We start from the raw sequence: 19,392 nt of genomic DNA, 5'->3' as shown, positions 1-19,392 counted from the left end.
GTTATGAGACCAACAACGATAAGTTCTATAGAAGCTACAAACGGGGTAGTAAACTAGTTTTGGCCAAATTTACCAAAGTAACCACAAAACAATCATTTTCAATTTTGTCGAGTTTAACATGTTTAATATAATACAAACATTGAGCAGCATGTAATGTATTTGATAGCATTCTCGTCAAACTCAGAAGACTCAGATGAATTGATCAGATTCTTAGTAAAGTTTAACAGAATTATTTATTATATACTCTATAATTAATTCGGACAAAGGAAATAGAAAAACTCACTTTATAATAAATCGTACCCTAATTTATTTATTAGGCAATACATTTAACATTGGTGTTTTTTTTTTTTAAATGACATTAATAAAATAATAATTTTCAAGTATTAACATAATTTACAACAAATTTGTTAGGGGTTTTTTTTAGGTAATTTTTTTTTTACTATATATAAACATAATAATATATAATATAAATATATATTATTTTATACATGTATATATGATATGTACAGTATGTACAAAACAAAATAGATAAAAAAAAAATATATCTCAACAAAACAATTATAAATAGAAAAAAATATACAAAAACTAACACAAAATATATAATAATAATAATAATAATAATAATAATTGTATACCCAAAAAAAGAAATAAACAAATGAATGTTTAAGAAAGCTATTTTAATACTACAATACTATAAAAAATACAAGTCGTTTTCTGATCGATATTTATCGGGGATATCGTTCTATATAAAAAAAAAAAATACATGAATATGAAATTATTACACAATTTATGAAAAATAGCACCTCTTAAGTATGAAACATTTTACAAGGCGTGATTATAAACCAGAATAATATTTTTATTCTTTAATTCTCGTATATAATTTTTTTGTCACAGCCAAAACATAAAACGTTGCTTTGTATCGTTATCATAATGATATGTTAAACATGTAACATAAAAAAATATACATGAACTCTCCGTCAGATCTAAAAAATTACTAATTAAATTCGATCGTGTTTAAATGTAATATTATATTAAAATAATAATAATAATAATAATAATAACAATAAATTATGGCAATTTTCTTTTACGTTTAAATATATAATATAATACACATTTAACTCCACCTATCAAAAAAAAAAAAAAAATCTATATGTATTTATTTTAATTAAGGCACATACAAAATAATTCTTTGTTCGTTTTCATATTAATTGTAACAATAATAATATCAATATAATAATAATAATAAGAAGAAAATAACAATAAATAAAATCTATCTAGAAAATAAAAACAATAAATGTAACATTGAAATTATTACGAGACGTGTAATAAATCAAAACATTTCCATCTTTTCTTTTTATGTACATAATAATAATAATTATATAATATAGTATCAAAGTCTTAGAAAATAACAGCAGGTGGGATTTTTTGTATTGTGTCAGTGTACTAAAAAAACATTGTTTTAAATAAAACTATACTTCTACTCCATATACCCTATCCACGGTGTACTGATATCGGGTTTCGGCAGATTTTGAATCCAAAGACGACTTACTAGGCGGAACGGGTACGGATACACCGGGCCGAGTGAAAAACGCCATTTTTTCTCTATACAGAAGGGGGAAAAAAAAAAGGCCACAAAATTAAAACATTGCTAAAAACTCTGAAATTATAGTTTTATTTTTATTACAGCACTCACTTGAAAGAAATAACGTCCGGTTTTCCTTGGCCGGCTTTGCTTTTTCTCAAATTGTACAATTTTTGCGAAGCTCTCTTCAACCGGCGTTCAACTTTCTTTTCGTCAAGAGTTTTGTCTCCAGCCTAGACAACAAAAGACACGCCACGATAAATATGCATTTTACACATAATTGTCATTTATCAACCGAAACACTAAATAATATTTTAAATATACCTCTTTGACAAGATTCTGAAACTCTTCATCCTCTAAAACCCAAGCAGCCACATCCGTGTCGCCGGTTTCTTTGGCAATTTCCAATGTATTTTTAAGTTGCTTGAGTCTTAATATTTCATCGTTGAGCGACAACAGCCTCGCATGCTGGGCTTGTCTGTCCAGTTCCAGATCGATGGACGTCCTAGGTGGACGGCACCAAGACGTGCCGCCACAAGCAGATGGCACATAACTACTGGACGAAGCTCCCGCCACTCGACCAACACGCAAAGACCGCCGTTCCAAGCAATTACGGCGGAACGCTATATCGGCATTACTGCCTCCGATCCCTTTCATACTGGCACTGGACGATATGTGTCGCCTGTACAAATTCATGGCACTGTCACTGTCGCTGCGATTCAACTGCAAAATACATATAATTATTAGTTGCGATATTATCATTATTCCAAATGAGTGAGTTTGTAAAGTTCCGATCGACTTACTTTACAAATATATTGGTTTTTGGCAGTTGGGGAGAACGTTTGAGATCGCTTGACTACTATCGTAGGTACCCTGTTATTTTCATTGGTACTAACGCTAAAGGCACAATCGGTATTTGTTTGCTTGTCTTCCCTATCGGCTTCCGGGTCCTAATAATTATAAATGTTAACACAATTTTTGGAATATAATATAATAAACAATGACTTACAGGTACTTCCAACACTTGTTCTAGTTGCTCTTTTTTATCAGTTTCTAAATGATAGACTTCAATATCCTCATCGTCTTCATCGCAATCGTCATCATCTTCGTCATCGCTCACACTGTCGTCGGAATCGCCGTCATCATATTCCCCTTGGTTTTCGTTCAAGTTGTCCACGTTAATGAACTTAGGTTCGTTTTCGTCACAACAGCCTAAATTATCGATAAAATCGTTTTACATCAAATAAAACACAAAACCAAAAAAAAAACCCCTATTTACCTTGATTACGAGTGAGTGTTGACGTTTGAGATGATATTATAGTAGAATCGTCGGATCCGCCTCCGTCATCTTTGAGCAAAATTGAAGGTAACGATCCGCTGCTGTGCATAAACTTCAAACTAAGCAAGTTATACCACTTGCACCAAGAATTGTTCTCCGTCTCATTAAATTCCGCCAGACTGACTTGAGCGCACGCCTGCGAGATATTTAATAGTTTGTTAAGACATGTTTGCAAAGTAGAATATTCGACAAGTATATGTCCGAACCAAACTTACCAAACATTCGGTTGCGTCTTCAGGACCTAGTCCCCAAACATTGACTTGAAGCGTTTTCGTACAAAGCTTGTTGGATGGTAAATTAAACGCAAAACTATCACCAAACCTCGGTTTCGACAGATCCGATATTGGCTTTGTGCAACCGCTCAATGAAGGATTAGAACTACTCGGTAAGAGTACAATTTTTACGTATCTGTAAGAAACAATGACACAGTTAATTAAAAATAAAATTGAAAAAACCTTGAAAGGTGTATTTATGCACTTACAGCTGCCATGATTCCGCAACAGACAGTGCAACAACGTTACGTAATCGCTCTATGCACACGTGCAACACTTGGTCGGCTATTGAATACTTAAGTCTGATTTGAACTTGCGACGTTTCGGCATTAAAGTTTGACTTATGGCTAGCTTCAAATACACCAGAATCGCCCGCTACCGACTCGTCGCTAACTGCAGCCGAAACACTTCGAGGAGGTGTCTCAGATATGGGCGACAACGGCGGACTCGAAGGTCGGCAATTCCGAGTAAATGGAATACCAGTTACGTTGGGCACAACATTTGACGTTTCGCCCATATTTTCATAGGCCGGAGGTTGAATGTCGTCGCGCAAAAGCCTCTCGACTCTAAATTGATTTAACAAAAATAAATAACCAAATTTATAACATAAATAAATTTTTTAAATATACATTTACACAGCCATAACAACAACACACCTTTTATGAAGGTCGGCCATGTCTACAGGCCTATCGTAGGTAGCCGGAGCCAAGCATTGAGGTCCTCCATAAATATCGGTAAAACTCAATCCGCTACTGAGTGAGCCTTTACTACTGGTCGTAGACAAGGATCCTAAACTCGAACTCGAACTTACAGACAGCGTAGAGGCCGACAGTGTTTTTAGTTGAGATTCCAGTTGTGTCATTGATCGTAACGCTTCTTTGAGTTGTTGCAACAATAATTGTTTTTCTTCGTGCAACCTTAATCTAAAATAAAAGTATTTTTTTAGAATTTCATTTTCCATATTTTTTTTCTGAAAAAAGTAAGTACATACCTATCAGTAATGGCTCTATTCGACATTTCTAAACAGTTGTTTAAATCTTGTTCAAGCTTCTTGATTTCACCCTGAATGTCGCTCATTTCTTGATGACTGCGTGACCGAGGTGTTATACTCCTCAGTTCTCGCAAGAGTTGTTCTTTTTCTTGGAACAGCAGCAAGCGATCCTTGTCTGACTCTTCTTGGCCGGGCATAACTTTTTCTTCGAGGTCGGCCAACTGCTGCTGTATACTTTGGATACGCTTCCGTGCCTCGTCATACTCGAGTCGCATGCGTGCCATTTCAGCTAGTCTCGTACCCATTGGCATCAACTGTAAAAAAAAAAAAAAAAATGTCGTTAGTTACACGTTTTCAATTCTTATAAGAGTTTTTAATTGAATAGCGAGTAAACTCATAAGTCTGAATGTAAAAAATATTGTATACTTACTTCGCCAGATAGATCCGTCTGTGAGGCCGTGCTGAGTTTGTCGCTGAGCTGAGTGGACGAGTGCTGTGTTTGAAAATCAGGGTCGTCAGTGGCGGAACAAAGTTGCAACCTAGTAAGATCGTCCTTGAGTTTGGCCAAGGACTGCATTAGACCGGTACGCTCCCTTTGTCCGGAGCTCAAAGACTGTTGAATCTCTCGCAGTTCAGTAACGATAGCTTGAGCTTCAACAACGTTGTAACGGCTTCCGTCATTTGATAATTTTTGTTCGACACTGTAGAAAAAAAAAATAGGTACATTACTCATTGGTCAAAGCAAAACAAATGATGTGAAAACAACGTACTTTGAAAGGGTTTCGACTCCTCTTCGGGTACAAGACATTTCTACACCGATCTGTTCTAGCTCACGTTTCAATCTGGTTACCCTTTCTCTGGCATGAGCGACGTCCGACTTGAGCAAATCAGGATCATATTTTGTACTTATGTTACTAGAGCTTGAACAAACTTTGGGGGAAAAAAAACAAAATTTAATATAATTTTTTAATTAGGTTTCGAGGTAAAATTTGTTATTAAATACAATTTTATATGAAAAACTATTTAATACTCACGACTAGTTCTAGACGTATTTAGTGTGGATAAAGCATTGTTGAGGTGGTTGTACTCGTCTTGGGCCAAGTACAACCTCTGCTGTTTGATATCGTAAATTTCTTTTTTAGCCTGAAAACAAAAAATTAAATAACAAAAATTAATCGCATGATTCATGAATACTCAAAAATTTATGATGGACATTTTATTGAATTAAAATAAAATTATAATTCATTTTTTTTAACTGTATTCGTTTATTAAATGTCTTGTTAAGTTGTGTCAAAAAAAAAAAAATAATAATACTAATAATTTATTAGTAGTATTTATTTGTTCTTTTACAAGATTACAACCAGTATTGATTTTGGACAAACCTGCCTCTAAATTTTTTTTATTTGATTTTACAGTAAATATAAATGGATGAAAAAAAAATTAAAACTAAAACACCGATTAAAATTTTTTAATAAACTACAATATTCATTAATAACTTGCAGGACTTTAACTATCTTAAAGGACACTCAATTATAACTAATTTATTGACGTGGAATTTTAGTAAAATGAGCAGAAACATAAAGTGCATTAACCAATAAAATTGTAAAAAAAAAATTTTGGGAATATCACATAAAAAAGGACAACAATATTAGTTATAGGTCTAACTTTGATTAAAGTAAACAATGCTTTGGCATTAACTATTTTTGCTTTTTTCATTTGAATAAAATAAGCTTAAATATATGAAAGATTTTAAATATAATTTATTTTCATTTAAAAAAAAAAAGAACTTTTTTCAACAAAAACCCTACAAAGAAGCCAACAAATTGTTATCTTTATGCAGAATTTTTTTTTTTTACCACCAAAATTGCTTTTATTTAAGTTAAAAATAATACCTTGAAGTTTTGATATAATTTAACCTGAAGACAAATTGACATGGTCGAAATTTATTAAATTACTTTTTTCTTAAATATTGCATACAAAATACCGCCCTCTTTCAATCCTTGTTAACCGTGTGTTTACTGTAAATAAAAAGAAAAAAATGTCCTTTGACCTGTTACGATATGATATGAATTAATTTTTGTTCGGATCATTTTTAACTACTTTTGAAAAACAAGTGGTGGTTGCGCCAATGGGCCTAAATGGCGTGTAAAACGCCAAGAGAAAAAAATATATTATATATAATAGGTATATTTTGGTAATTTTTCGATACCGGAAAATTTGTTACCGTTATACATTATGTCTTATGTGAATGTGTGTACTTTTGATCCGAAATTATTTCATAAAAGATATAGAATTTTTTTTTAAACCAAAGTGCCCCATCCATTACACGACAAGTCGAAGGGGGAGGTGGTAATTATGTGTTTACAATAACTAGAAGAGTAGGCTAACAAATTAAACGCGCCTAACGACGATGACGATAATAACAATGTATTATTATGTTTTCCTCAAGTCAAGGTCGATAATATGAGCAAAAGTCCCATGAGCAAATGTAAGAATTACTATTTTTTTTTTTTTTTTTTACCATAAAACTTAAAAATATACATCACGAGACGAAAGAAATTTAATGTAATAAATAGCAACGAATAGGAAATATTTTGAAAATCGCAATTAGGATTATTATCGTTCAAATTGTCATTGATTTTGGTGTTTTCTTCTTACGTAAACGTAATAGATCCGGCCGGTGTTGTTGTCTCGATAATATTGGACGTCCAATTGGTCGTAGGAAGAGTAATCGCAATGCGGCGGCCAAGTGTCGCAACAGTAGTGAGAGAACATCGTGCACGCGCACATCACAACAACGTCAACTCGGTTCACGACAACAGCGGAACTGCTGCTACCATCGCGCGCGTACGGGTAGGTAAAACAACAATAACAACAATGGTTTTTATAAGGTAAAAATAATAAATATCTGTTTCTCGATTTTGTACTGCCCGAGAAGAGAGACTGTGGTCGGCGGCGTGTGGACAGAAAGACAACGGCGTGCGCGCGCGCAACACGGGACTCGCAAGCCGCAGGAAGAGACTGAGGTCATACAGAATCCCGGGACCGGAATTTGACCCAAGGGGTTAGTTTTTCGGTTGCCCATCCGCAGCCGGAGCCGGCGGCCGCCGAGGCGGGTGGGGGAAGAACGCCGCGGAACGGCGGTGGCGGGACGGGTGAGGACGGGTGTCTACCTTGGAGGAATTCGGCCTTGCGCTGCGGAATCCCAAGTATTCTGGTGGTGAGGGAACGCGCTGCGGCGGCGGCCGTCGACGTCGTACTCATGAAAAACACCGCGAGACCATCTCGGCCATATATGTATGTATTATGGAAGTATCGTGTGTGTGTACATATAATAGATGCATGTACCGTCGTTATTATTATCATCATCAACATTAGAAGAAAACAACAACACACAACAATGACCACGCGTGCCAGCGGCGGTGGCGTGACGGGAACTAGGGGTTCTTAACGTAGGGTGGTCCAAATTTGAACTTTTTGATATATGTACACAAGCAACCTCCTCAATTTCTTTGTTATCTTAAAAAACGTTAGTGTGCCAAATTTCAACTGAATCAAACGATAAGAAGACGAGCCTTGAAACACCATCAAAGTGCTTCAACTATGTGTTAAATAACAAAAATATTAAAATTCGTGATTTACATAAAAATAACAAGGTGTTTATTACACGTCAAAAATATGAAAATTTATTTTTATAATCATCCTGTTAACATTTTAAATGGAAATAATAATGGTTAACTAATAATTTTGAATTAGCTCTACTGAGTTATTCAAACAAAATTTTGCAGGGGACTCGACATGATGAAATACACAACGTTTAACCTGTTACACAATTAATTATAGTCTAAGCAAATTGGAAAATAAAAATTGTGGGTCAATTCCGATGATAAAAGCAAATATCTTGTGAATAAAAGCGAAGACCAGGAGGAATCTGTGTCTAAGACAGACATTGTTAATTAAGGGTCAATTTATAAAAATTATTATTATGCGGCTTTTTTAAATACATATTATAATGATTTGATTACTGGTATATTTTTTTTGTTTTTAATAATTAAAATTTTTGACACGTTTCCAGTCGGTGTTGGACAGAGAATAAAGGATTGTGAGAGAGCGGATTTTAAGGAGTATTTTATAAAATAAAAAGTGATTATAGTTAACGCGACCATGTTAATATGTTTTCAAGGTTAATTTCTATAATCTTAAAGGTATTTTTTATAATTCAAACAATTTTTTCTATGAGTTTAAGCAATTTTGGTAATAATAAACGCTTTCGTTGTGACTGAACTGCGAGACTTTGACTGGTCCAATTTGAATTCGGTAAAAATGTAACACTTTGTCGAGCCTCTTTCCTAGATTATGTTGGAAACGGAATTTCATTAAAAAATTTCAGTTCTTTTGTAATTAAATAAGTTCAATTATTTGAAAAATTAAATATATTAAAATTAATTTTCAATATTGAAACAAAATTTTTTTACATAAAAAAAATAAAAAATCTTTTTCCAAGTGAAGTAGCCAAAGAACTATTACTACATTTACAGACTAGAACCATCCTAAGTAGTCCACATTTTGTCAGGCATTTTGGTCTAAAAAGTCCAACAAACAGACCGCTTTCAACGCTCTAAAGCCTTTTATTTTCTGGACAAAAAACCAAAAATATTTTCCGTTTTTTTTGCTAACTCTCAAACATTAATCGTGGATTTTTGTCGGCAATGCAAGTTTTTTTTATCGGGCTACAGCAAAAATGATAAAAAAAATTGTTTTTCTTTTTTCAAACATATTCATTGATACCTGTGTATATCCGTGTTTAGAATTATTTCTACACGTGTACTGAACACTGTTATCGGCTGTTGCTACTGTACTTACTGCACACACAAGTACAATAAACAAAAAACAAAAATTCCATCACATATTATGTTTGTAATAGGGAAACGGATTTCGTTTTCACCTATCGGTCGCACAACTACACGATAGCATTACGATAATGACATAATATTCTGTCAGGTTTAATAATAATCCCAATCTTATCGCAAAATGTATTTACTCTTGATGTTTAAATTACAAGCTGTATTTTTAATATACCTACAGTTGAACACTACTAAATAGAATATAGGAACTTGGCCCTAATTTTCAAGTTTTTTTTTTAACACACAAAAATTAATTTCCTGAAAAAAATAATCCTACTAGTAGCTCGGTGACATAGATCATTAAAATCAAACTTGATTTGAAGGCGTGTGTTGGCAATATCCGTTGGGGATTTTTTTTTGCTAACTAGTGTCCCGAAAAAACGATTAAAGAAAGGGTTTCAATCAGTAGTAGCAAATTCAAATAAGAAATTCTTAAAATTCTAGATGCCTAGACTATTATGGGTGTGTGAATATTATGGGAAGCAGTGGATTTTGCTAATTTGTCAGCAAATGCGTTGCCTTGGATCCCACAGTGACCAGGTATCCAAGTAAGCTTGATGTCAAAATTAGCACGATGTAAGAGGAAAATAATATTTTTTATTTTAAATATTAAAGGAGAGATATATGATTTGAAAGGGTTGGATTTTAGCGCAAGAAAACAAGATCAAAGTATCAGTGGTTATTAAAAATTGGCCAGGAGGAAGAGTAGAAATTAAGTTAAGAGGTTCAAAGATAACATAACACTCGACAGTAAAGGAATAAGAAGGAAGATTATCGGTAAAAGAAATATGCAATTCAGGAATGAAGAAAGAAAACCCTCCAGAAAGAAGAGAAATATTATATCCATCTGTATAGACGACGATTACTGAAGCTATCGTTAATGAGGTTAAGTTATCAGTTTTAATAAGCTGTACATTGATAAAAATAATTTTTATCGTAAAATAACTAAACAGTGACTTTGAAGTGTCATATTTCAGCTTTAAGAGTCTATTTTAAAATTAAAAAAAATTTGATTAGTTTTTGAGTTAAAATTGTTTATTTAAATAATATAATTTCCCGTGTTTAGCAAATGCAAAAAAAAAAAAATCACGAGTTGAGCTTGGCTTCGGAATTTTTTTGAGATTTCATATTTGAATAGGCTACTATCAATTGGGGGGGTGGGGAGGTATGTGAAAAATGTATATATTTTTTAAGACAGCCTAGTGTACACAACAAGTATGTATTTTTTTGTTATCAAGCGATGGCGGTGGCAATAATAATCATTTTTGCCGGGACGAGAAAAATAAAAAATATATTATATAAAAAATAAACAGAATATGGTCGATTGTCTTCGATTTGATTTAGTATTTAAAATTTTTTTTTCTTTTGGTTAGAAAACAATCCTATCGTGTTGTGCCGCCGCCGTAACACCAGTAGCAGCAGTCGGTCTGTGCAGCGTTGCCACCATATACATATATATATATATATATATATTTTTTTTTACTTTTTAGTTTTTATTTCTTTCTCTCCGTACGCGGTTTTTTAACGAGTCGCTCACACAAGAGAATCCTATCGTTGGCGTGTGTAACACTGGTAGCCCATCGGAAACCGGTTCAACCCGCCTCTCTCGGTTAGGATTTTTCTATATTTATTCCTATGTGTATATGTATGTATATACAAACTTATTTTATATATGTATATAATATGTAGCAGCTCTGGTCAAATTGACAATGACGATTTCATTTCATCGCGAGTACGCTTAAAAAAAAAACGCACCCAAATCGATCGGCCAATATGCCAAGTCTCGGATGTCTGTCAAAAAGAGACACATTCTTTTGGTTTTTTAGTTACACACAAATCGCCTACAAAGCGTTTATTAGCGGTGCTTTTTCGGTACAAAACTATTTTCGGGGCTGTTTCTTCTCCATATTCGTTAAAAATATGTCACCCTAAATATCATAATATGTTCTTCATGGTTAGATGATCAATATATAAATATACATTCCTTACGGTATCTCGCCTACACCGGGGACACAAGAAGAGACATGGCCAAGAGAAGGATAAAAAAAAAAGGCTTAATTGACGGATCCAACGACAAAAGACTGATAAACGAATAAAATATTTTCATCGGGTAAAAAATGAGATACGAATTTAAGTATAATAATATTTATAATAAAATATATCGGTTAATCCGGTGAATGCCGTCTGCGGCCCGTATACGTTGGTAACAGTGCGCGCGCGCGTTCCGTGCATTTCACATTCCACATTCTGAGGCGCGCGGTTGCGGCGCGGCAACGTCGCAGAGGGACCGCATTCTTTTCGTATCAAACAACGTCGTTGTCGTCGCCGACGGCCGATCAGTCGGATGCGAGAGAACCCCGCAGCGCCCACCGAACACGTTGCGCCCTGAGCGAAACGTCTCCCTTTCCCCTACTGCGCCCCATTCTCACCCTCGCCCCCACCACATTTACACTGGGAGAACACGGCGAAACTGGCCGGCCACGCGACCAACGAAAAACACAAAATACCTTATATTACATTGTATATGACGCGAGTGGTTTGACGGTGGGCGAGGAGGAGAAGTGGGTGAAGACGGACGTGTATAATATTTATACTATAAAAGTCGGGCGACGGCACGTCGTCTATGCGTTACCGGGAAACAATAACCGCGTTATTATTGTTTTTGTCCAACGGGAGAGAAGTGCATCGGAATGCGGTTGCCGGATAAAGTCGAGCGCAGTTGCGTCGGGTTTCAATGACTTTTGGCGGTCGATAAATCAATTTATCACAGGTTGAGAATAAATTGTTGTTGTTTTTTTTTAATATAGTTGAGAGAGAAACGCACGAATAAGCGAAGTTTAAACTATTTTTACCAATACACACACACGTCACAACAACACTTCTCCCCTCCCTCTTTCGCGGCGGGATCGATTTCATAATAATAGCGGAAAAACGCGTAATGTAAAATGCGAAAAATTAGATATTCTATTATCATAATAATTGGTGCGCGCGAAAAACACCCTGTACATAATTATTATTGAGGAATTCTAAAAATTACATACACGGAGATACACGGCGGCGGTAACGTTTTTATGACTAGTCAGGTTAGTCCAGTGGAATTTGTCATTGAACCAAAAGTGGGGCAAAACTATCACTAAATAATGAATAGGCCACGCCGGTACGAAAAGTAACTGCATATCATACCCATAAAACGGTCTTATTGTTTTCCCCCCTTCTTTTCTCGCCACATACACACACACATATATATATACATACATTTTTTTTGTCGAACAATTGCTTTTTTACAGACAAATTATTTAAATCGCTTCGATCGTATACGCGACAAGTGGATTTGCTTAAACAATCACCACAGACGGCATTTTTGCGTAGCAATAATATTATTGTTTAAAAACAAAGAGGCAAACTATAGATTAACAAATTATTATATTATATTCTAAAAAACTATCATGTCCGCCCATACACGGTTAAATGTTATCCGCAAACTCACCTCTAATACGTCTTGAGCCGTGTGAAGGTAATCCCTCAACATGGCTTCTTGTACAGCTCTCCACTCCAACCTCGGGTCCTCCAATTGGGTACATTCTATAAACATAGGAAACGCACACAAGTGTTTAAGATAACCGTCAAACGGAATAGTTACAAAATAGGGTACTACTCACGGTTGAAATGGTTAATGTAATAGACCCCGATGACAGGATCGATGGACTCTTCCCAACCAAGAGGTAATTCATTGCCAATGCAATCGGCAAATGATTGGGGTTTGGTATACCTAAAAAATAAAAAAATATATTATTAATTATTTTTTTTTTTTAAGGTCAACATTTAATATATTACAAAAAAAAACCAGAAGAACTTTTATACAGAGAGATACTGGGAAAATAAATATTAATGTAAATCGTTCGTCGATTATAAATTTAAATATGCTTTATAGGCGAAAAAAATTCCAATTTACATAATATTAAAAAGACAACATTACATAAATTAACTCAAGTTAGAGCCAATGGCCAAGCAGTCGAGGCTAATTATATAAAAAAAAAAGAACGAAACGAAATCATCACATATCTGCATACTGATTATTTATTTATGGAAAATTAAAAATTTTGTTTTCTGTAAGAAGCAAAAAATAAATTTATAAACTTGTTGAAGAACGATGTCACGCGAACGGTATAATTGTGTACAGGAGTCGCCAATACAAATTTACACGCTTATAGAATGCACACACATATATTGTATAGATATATATTATTAACATTTCCACTTGACATGTGAGTGGTATGCCAAGTTTTTACCATCATAAAAAACTAATTATTCAAGTCAGCTTTATTTAAAAAAAAAACAAAAGTATACAAGAATAATAATTTAGGGCTTGCGCACTGGATTAAAAAGAGATGTAATTCTTTCCCAGACAGTCAAAAAAATTTAAATACAAAATATTCTTAATAAGTTTTTTTTTTAATTTTTAAAATGTTTAAAATTTTCACCGACAGCATTTTAATCATATTTCGAAATTTTTGCTGCCTTGAGTCTACATTAATTTTTTAAAGTAAATTTAGTGAGCTCAAGACTGCAATTGTTGTATGTAATCTAATATTGTGCATTTTTCCCTTTACTTTATCTGAAACGTTTTTTTTCGCTGAAGTTTTTATTTTTAATTGCGTCAATTGTTAGGAACATAATAATTAATTTGGTATTCAGTAGAGTATTTTTCTCTTGCACGAATATATTATAATCGCATATTATTTGGCTTAATCATCGGTATGAAATAATATACGTATGTTGGTGTTTATACGAAACGTCTAAACATTCCTGAACACTTGCACGCCTCACACCAGAATTTTTCGTCTAAATGATTTAATGTAATTGATCCATTATTTAATGGTCGCGACATGTCCTGGCCCACAAATTGTCAACAATCGATTTCTTCTTAACTAAACAACGAATAATGACTACCGAGTATTTTTTTTAATAAAATCTTAGATATGATAATAGGTAGACAAATCCAAACGGCAAATACCATGAACGTCTTTACAATTATACGACAGATGGAAATAATAGTTAACAGTAAACGCCTCCCGATAAAATAACTTTAATTAATAGATTAATTGATTGAACAAAAAAAAAATGCCATCAAATTACGACATTTTTTTCTCGCTCAAAATATTTAGTCAATCGAATTATTTTGTATTTAAATAAATAATGCTACAGACTGCAGAATCGTGTGTGGAAAAAAAAATGTATAGTAAAAATGAAAATTGCCATTGCACAAAAAAAGGAAATGCACAAGAGCATAGAAAGTGTCGACAGAATGTGATAATATTATATTAAAAGCATTGTTGTTTCCATGAAAGGAACCTATTATTATACTTAAATTCTCTAGTTTTTTGTGTATTAGATATCCGAATTTGTTCTGACACACACTAGACAGAATACAAATTTTACTAGGCATTATACGCCATCCAAAGAGGAAGTTTTTCGGTTATTGCACGTTTTTAATTACGGTTTAACACCATCGTATGAACTATAACGCAAAAGCAATACACTAAAAACGATGTTAGCTTAATTCCAACCAAACAATAAAACCTTTTACCAAGCTCTTTATTCAACGGACAACACAAATAATCAAGATAAATGTAACTTATAAATATTAATGTGACATTTCCAATAAACGCTGGACTAAGTTACATAATATTGAGAATGAAAAAAGCATTCACAGTAAACAATTCAAACATTTTACCGATTTAAATTAGTCGGGAAAACAATTTTCACACTACTCGTATCTAGTAAATTACATTAGCAAATATTACACTGATCTTATTCTATATATATATAAAAAAAAATAATTAAAAACCTTAGGCAATCGAAAAACGTTTGCTCGTGATTCATACATTTTTGTTTTTTTTTGTTTTTAATTGGCACACGGTTTTTTTTTTTTTTTATCGTTGGCATCAATGACCACTTTGGTAGAGAAGTGTTTATAATTAAAAAGGTCCACACGACCGGCGACTTTAGTTTGGACTTAGGCGTTTCATAGACAGCATGGCGCGGCATCACGAATCCGGGCTGTTGTGGTCGCTAGGATTGTTTATTTTTAACACGATTACAATATTATGTCAACACGCAAAAAGAAATTATGTATAAATAAATATTTCTCCATGGCGACCCCAAAACGGCCGCTATAAAGACGTACGTTACACGATATTTGTATTCGTGAAACGATCATAAACAGTTTTCCAAAGTATAATATTTCCTAGAAGGTCCCCCCTAAAAAAAGGGTTAAAAAACTGAATAAACCAATTAATTTTGATGTGGAGGGAACTTCCGTGAAAGGTCAGTCAACTCTGGCTCCTGCGCAATTATTTTAATTTGGATACTTTTGACTTATCTTTTTCGTAACTCACACGAGTTATAAATGTCCCGAAAAAAAATCTTATCGCCGTGTAGTTACAATTGGTATTTGCAAAACGTCAGCTCTTCTAAATATTCTAATAATAACGTTTTGAAATTCATTTTTGAAACCTCTATGTTAATCAGTTTTTGTAGCAATTTTTTTTTACACACTATTTTTTAGGGGGTAAGTATTTTTGCCAATGACATGTCCACGCCAGATGTGTTGTCATAATTTATAAAACTTTAAGCAATTCAAAAAGTTGTATCGTTAGTATAGAGGGCAACAGTAGGAGTGTAGTAAGAAATTGAGACAGAAACGAAGTATATTTATTTTTAGACTTTAAATTTCTACAATTGGCCAATTTCTTTACCTAGTACATGTACAGACCTCAGTCATTGAGAAAATCCTCTCCCCTTCTCCAAAATTAAAAGAAACCTTTAAAGAATTTAAACTATCAACACATAACACCACTTTTACAATAAATGATTGTACCAAATTAAATTATTACAATTTTCTTAGTGATCGGTTTTCCACTTTTTTTTTATGCATATCATTAAAAAAAACTACCTACATAAAAAATTAAGCAATATACAAATCTGTAAACGAGTTAGGTATGTATATTTTAATATGAAACTAAATTTTCTATATCATACCAGCTGACATTAACTATAAGATTAGCATAGTTATTTATGTAAATTTTGTTTTTACAACTTTGTCGATCGTTATTGTTAGGGGGTTACAGCATAGTCAAACTGTTAGTGTTGGAACATTTGATTGTAATATTAGATACACACATTGGCTTTCCCAGATGTGAACAAGCTACGCTAGACGGAGCTCAACCTCAGCCAACCCTCATTTATATTTTATAACTATTTGTAACTGAGCGCATAAGCAATTATTTACCAATACAAATATAAAAGCACATAACAATGTACAAAATATAATAATATATTTTTATTAAAATGTACCCATAATGCCAAAAACTATAACTACATACTTATAGGTACAAATAATTAAAAAAGCCATTGCTGTGGGTAACAGAACAAATTAAGACCTATAACATCACTTATTATTACGTGTATACCAAGGTTTTTTTTCCTTCATCTTCTAAAGGGCATAATCAGAAAAACGATTTTCAACACTGATGCAATATAATATTCTGTATATTTAATTTTACTTAGAGCTGGACGTCGACTACAAGTCATTACCAAAATGAAATGCACCTGAATTGTATGAGATATGTAGGTTAACTAGTCTAATGGCATTACAAAAATATCATCCTTTGTTGACAACAGCTCTGCATTGCCAGCTATATTTTACCAATGCAAGACATCCAGCTAATGTCCATTCTAAGCCTAAAATAGAGGATAATAAAGTTTCCACTCTTTCTAAAACGAAGTTCAAAAAAGGTTTTTTTTTATTTTTAATTTTATTCATTAGGGTAATGACATTCTGTACCCAAAATTTAAGAAATGTATCTTATTCAATTAATGTTTTTCTCATGTTGTAATGGGAACGCATTGTTTTAATTTTTTATTTACATTTCGTTGAAGACCTAGTCATACCTAGTCATATAAACGCTATGTTTGTGACGATGATGACAATAGGTAACCGGTTGTGCAACTTACTCAATTAGCTTAATATTTGCTGGCAGAGAGTGGAGTGTACTTTTATTCCAAATAGATAACATGAATGAGATCAATACATTTTACAAATAAATTTCCATGTAACATTATTAATTGATTTATGAGGCCTTATGTTAGAGCCAAACTAGACAGGCTTCAGTCATTAAGCCAATTTTTAAAACAGCCCACAAAATTAAATATTTCTTTTTTTAAGGGAAGTCCATAAAATTGATTGAATACAAATAATATCAACACAGAACACTGTCAACAATTTTTAGTACTAACTGGAAGACATTTATAACATCATATTGTACCTATCTATTTAATTTAAGTTATAGATTTTACTAATTTTAATATTATTTTGATGCAACAAACCCTAGATATTAATTTAATTTTTAAACACTAATACTAATCAGAATAAGAGTCAAACGTAGGGATTGTAGTGTTTAATTTCTAGCATAACTTTTTTTTGGACTCTCTCTCTAATAAATAGTACTAACATATTATCTCGTCAAATATTATTTAACATACCAGAGTTCACACTTGGCCAAACAATATTTTTGTATAACTAAAGCAGTGAATTCATAATGGAAACTGTTAGCTTAATGTTTTAATAGATAATTTCTTAATTAAGTTCATACATTACATTTTTCATTAGCCACTATGATTATTTTATCATAATTATAATAATAATAATAATTAATAGTAATAATTAGCGTATTTAGTAGTGAATGAGATAATACTGAAACAATTACTGTAAGTCGTCTATACATATTACCTTGCGTTCCCTGTTAACATTAAGTACAGCTGGTTTAAAGCATTAACCTAACAACGACTAAAATCCTAAACATTACCGATACAAAATTATCATTGAAATATTTAAAAAATTAAGTAATTCGATTGAAACACATTTCAACATGTTTAGTGATAATATTTGGTAGGGTTTTTTTTTAAACGTAGTACCTATACATACGATTTGATGTTGTTGTTATTATTATTATTGTCAATAGACCAACAACAATATTGTTATTTGTTCAGTAAAAAAATTGTATTCAACACTACCTACTGTTGAATGGACGATAGGAGCCGGGGGGAAGGGGGGACGGCGGGGTAACCCGCGGATAGGTTGGCATATTTCAATACAGATGGCACTGATGACAGTTTGAAATGGAAAAAAAACCGTGATGTTCCAGCCGGATTTCTGTCAAAGCCCGGAATGTGCACATTTCACATATTTTCGCGCGGGCACTCGAAAACGGGTTGATAAGGATTGTTTTTTTTTTACAATAAAAAAAACTTTACCTGTCTCTGGGGTCGATCCAAGTGGTCTTTTTGGAGTTGTGGTCAATGAAGTACACTTTTCCGTCGTAGTCTCTGGCGAAATCCCAGCCATCGGGCAACGGTATCTCTCCGTTCCGTCGTCTTGGCATTGTATTATATCCATCAAAGTCACCAAATTCAATTCGTTTGCGAACACACGTGTACTACCGGGCGGGATCGAGTCATTTGTAACAAAACTATTTGCGAAATAATCAAGAACCAGAAGGGAGAAAAAAAAATTTGAGAAAAAACTAAAACAACAGCGAAAAATTCGAAAACGAAACACGGACCGACCGACGATGGATGTCACGCGCACTTCGCCATCTTGGAAATGGTCGGACTGAACGCAACGTTGCCCCCGTCACCGCGACAAGAAAAACGACCGTATACAGAGCGGTCGCGGCGGCGGCCAGTCCCATTATCAGTGGTATGACATCACCGAAACGGTAGCCAATCAGACCGCGGATTCTCTGGAATGCGGCTATTACCATAACACGGGCCGAGTTTGGTGTTTGTGTGCGTGCATGTTTGTATGCCAGTTCTTAAATTTTTTTCCTTGTCTAGTAGTGCAGTATATATATATATATATATATATGTATACAATTCAGAATACTACGGCCGCGTTGCTATTGTAGGTCCGGTCGACGCGAATGAAATGGAATTCCTGTCCTAGGTTTTTAACATTTTTTTTTTTCTTATACGATTTTACCCTTCACCATTCACTCAACCTACACACATTATTATATGTTATACGCACACACACACACGACGTACTTATATAAAATCACAGATGTATGTGACCGCGCTTGTATCATTGCTTTTTTAATATTGTTTATGTGGCCGGCCACAATATACGGGCCGCTCGTACATAGTTTTAATGTTGAAAGGATAACAATATGAAATGTATCATTTTTACATTTGACCACAAATCGGAATCTACCAAAGAGCAACGTTTTCGTGTGTTTCAATAG

General features: G+C 33.6%; 1 protein-coding gene across 2 annotated transcripts; it reads right to left on the bottom strand.

Moving 5' to 3' along the window:
- Nucleotides 1–1,218: 1,218 nt before the first annotated feature.
- Nucleotides 1,219–18,786, bottom strand: LOC126846076 (protein kibra). Of its 2 annotated transcripts, XM_050585192.1 has the most exons (16): nucleotides 18,404–18,786; nucleotides 12,748–12,857; nucleotides 12,576–12,670; nucleotides 5,219–5,327; nucleotides 4,955–5,114; nucleotides 4,615–4,885; nucleotides 4,185–4,498; nucleotides 3,850–4,116; nucleotides 3,403–3,759; nucleotides 3,137–3,329; nucleotides 2,862–3,057; nucleotides 2,592–2,794; nucleotides 2,386–2,532; nucleotides 1,907–2,305; nucleotides 1,694–1,815; nucleotides 1,222–1,602 (listed from the first exon to the last, which is right to left on the bottom strand). In XM_050585192.1, exons 1-16 carry the CDS (start codon nucleotides 18,529–18,531, stop codon nucleotides 1,470–1,472), a joined length of 3,204 nt encoding a protein of 1,067 aa, XP_050441149.1. In that variant the 5' UTR covers nucleotides 18,532–18,786; the 3' UTR covers nucleotides 1,222–1,469. The 2 variants fall into 2 exon arrangements, with proteins under 2 accessions (XP_050441150.1, XP_050441149.1); XM_050585193.1 differs by lacking the exons at nucleotides 12,576–12,670; nucleotides 12,748–12,857; nucleotides 18,404–18,786 and adding an exon at nucleotides 6,843–7,150 and having other exon boundaries at nucleotides 1,219–1,602.
- Between the last annotated feature and the right edge of the window lie 606 nt (nucleotides 18,787–19,392).

This window comes from Adelges cooleyi, unplaced genomic scaffold (genome assembly GCF_023614345.1).
Source record: "Adelges cooleyi isolate 19-005CV unplaced genomic scaffold, UGA_ACOO_1.1 ACOO_flye_CR_arks_rails_tigmint_CR_PRNA_9, whole genome shotgun sequence".
In the NCBI taxonomy this organism is placed as follows: Eukaryota; Metazoa; Arthropoda; class Insecta; order Hemiptera; family Adelgidae; genus Adelges; species Adelges cooleyi.
This window is presented reverse-complemented; position numbering and strand designations above follow the sequence as displayed.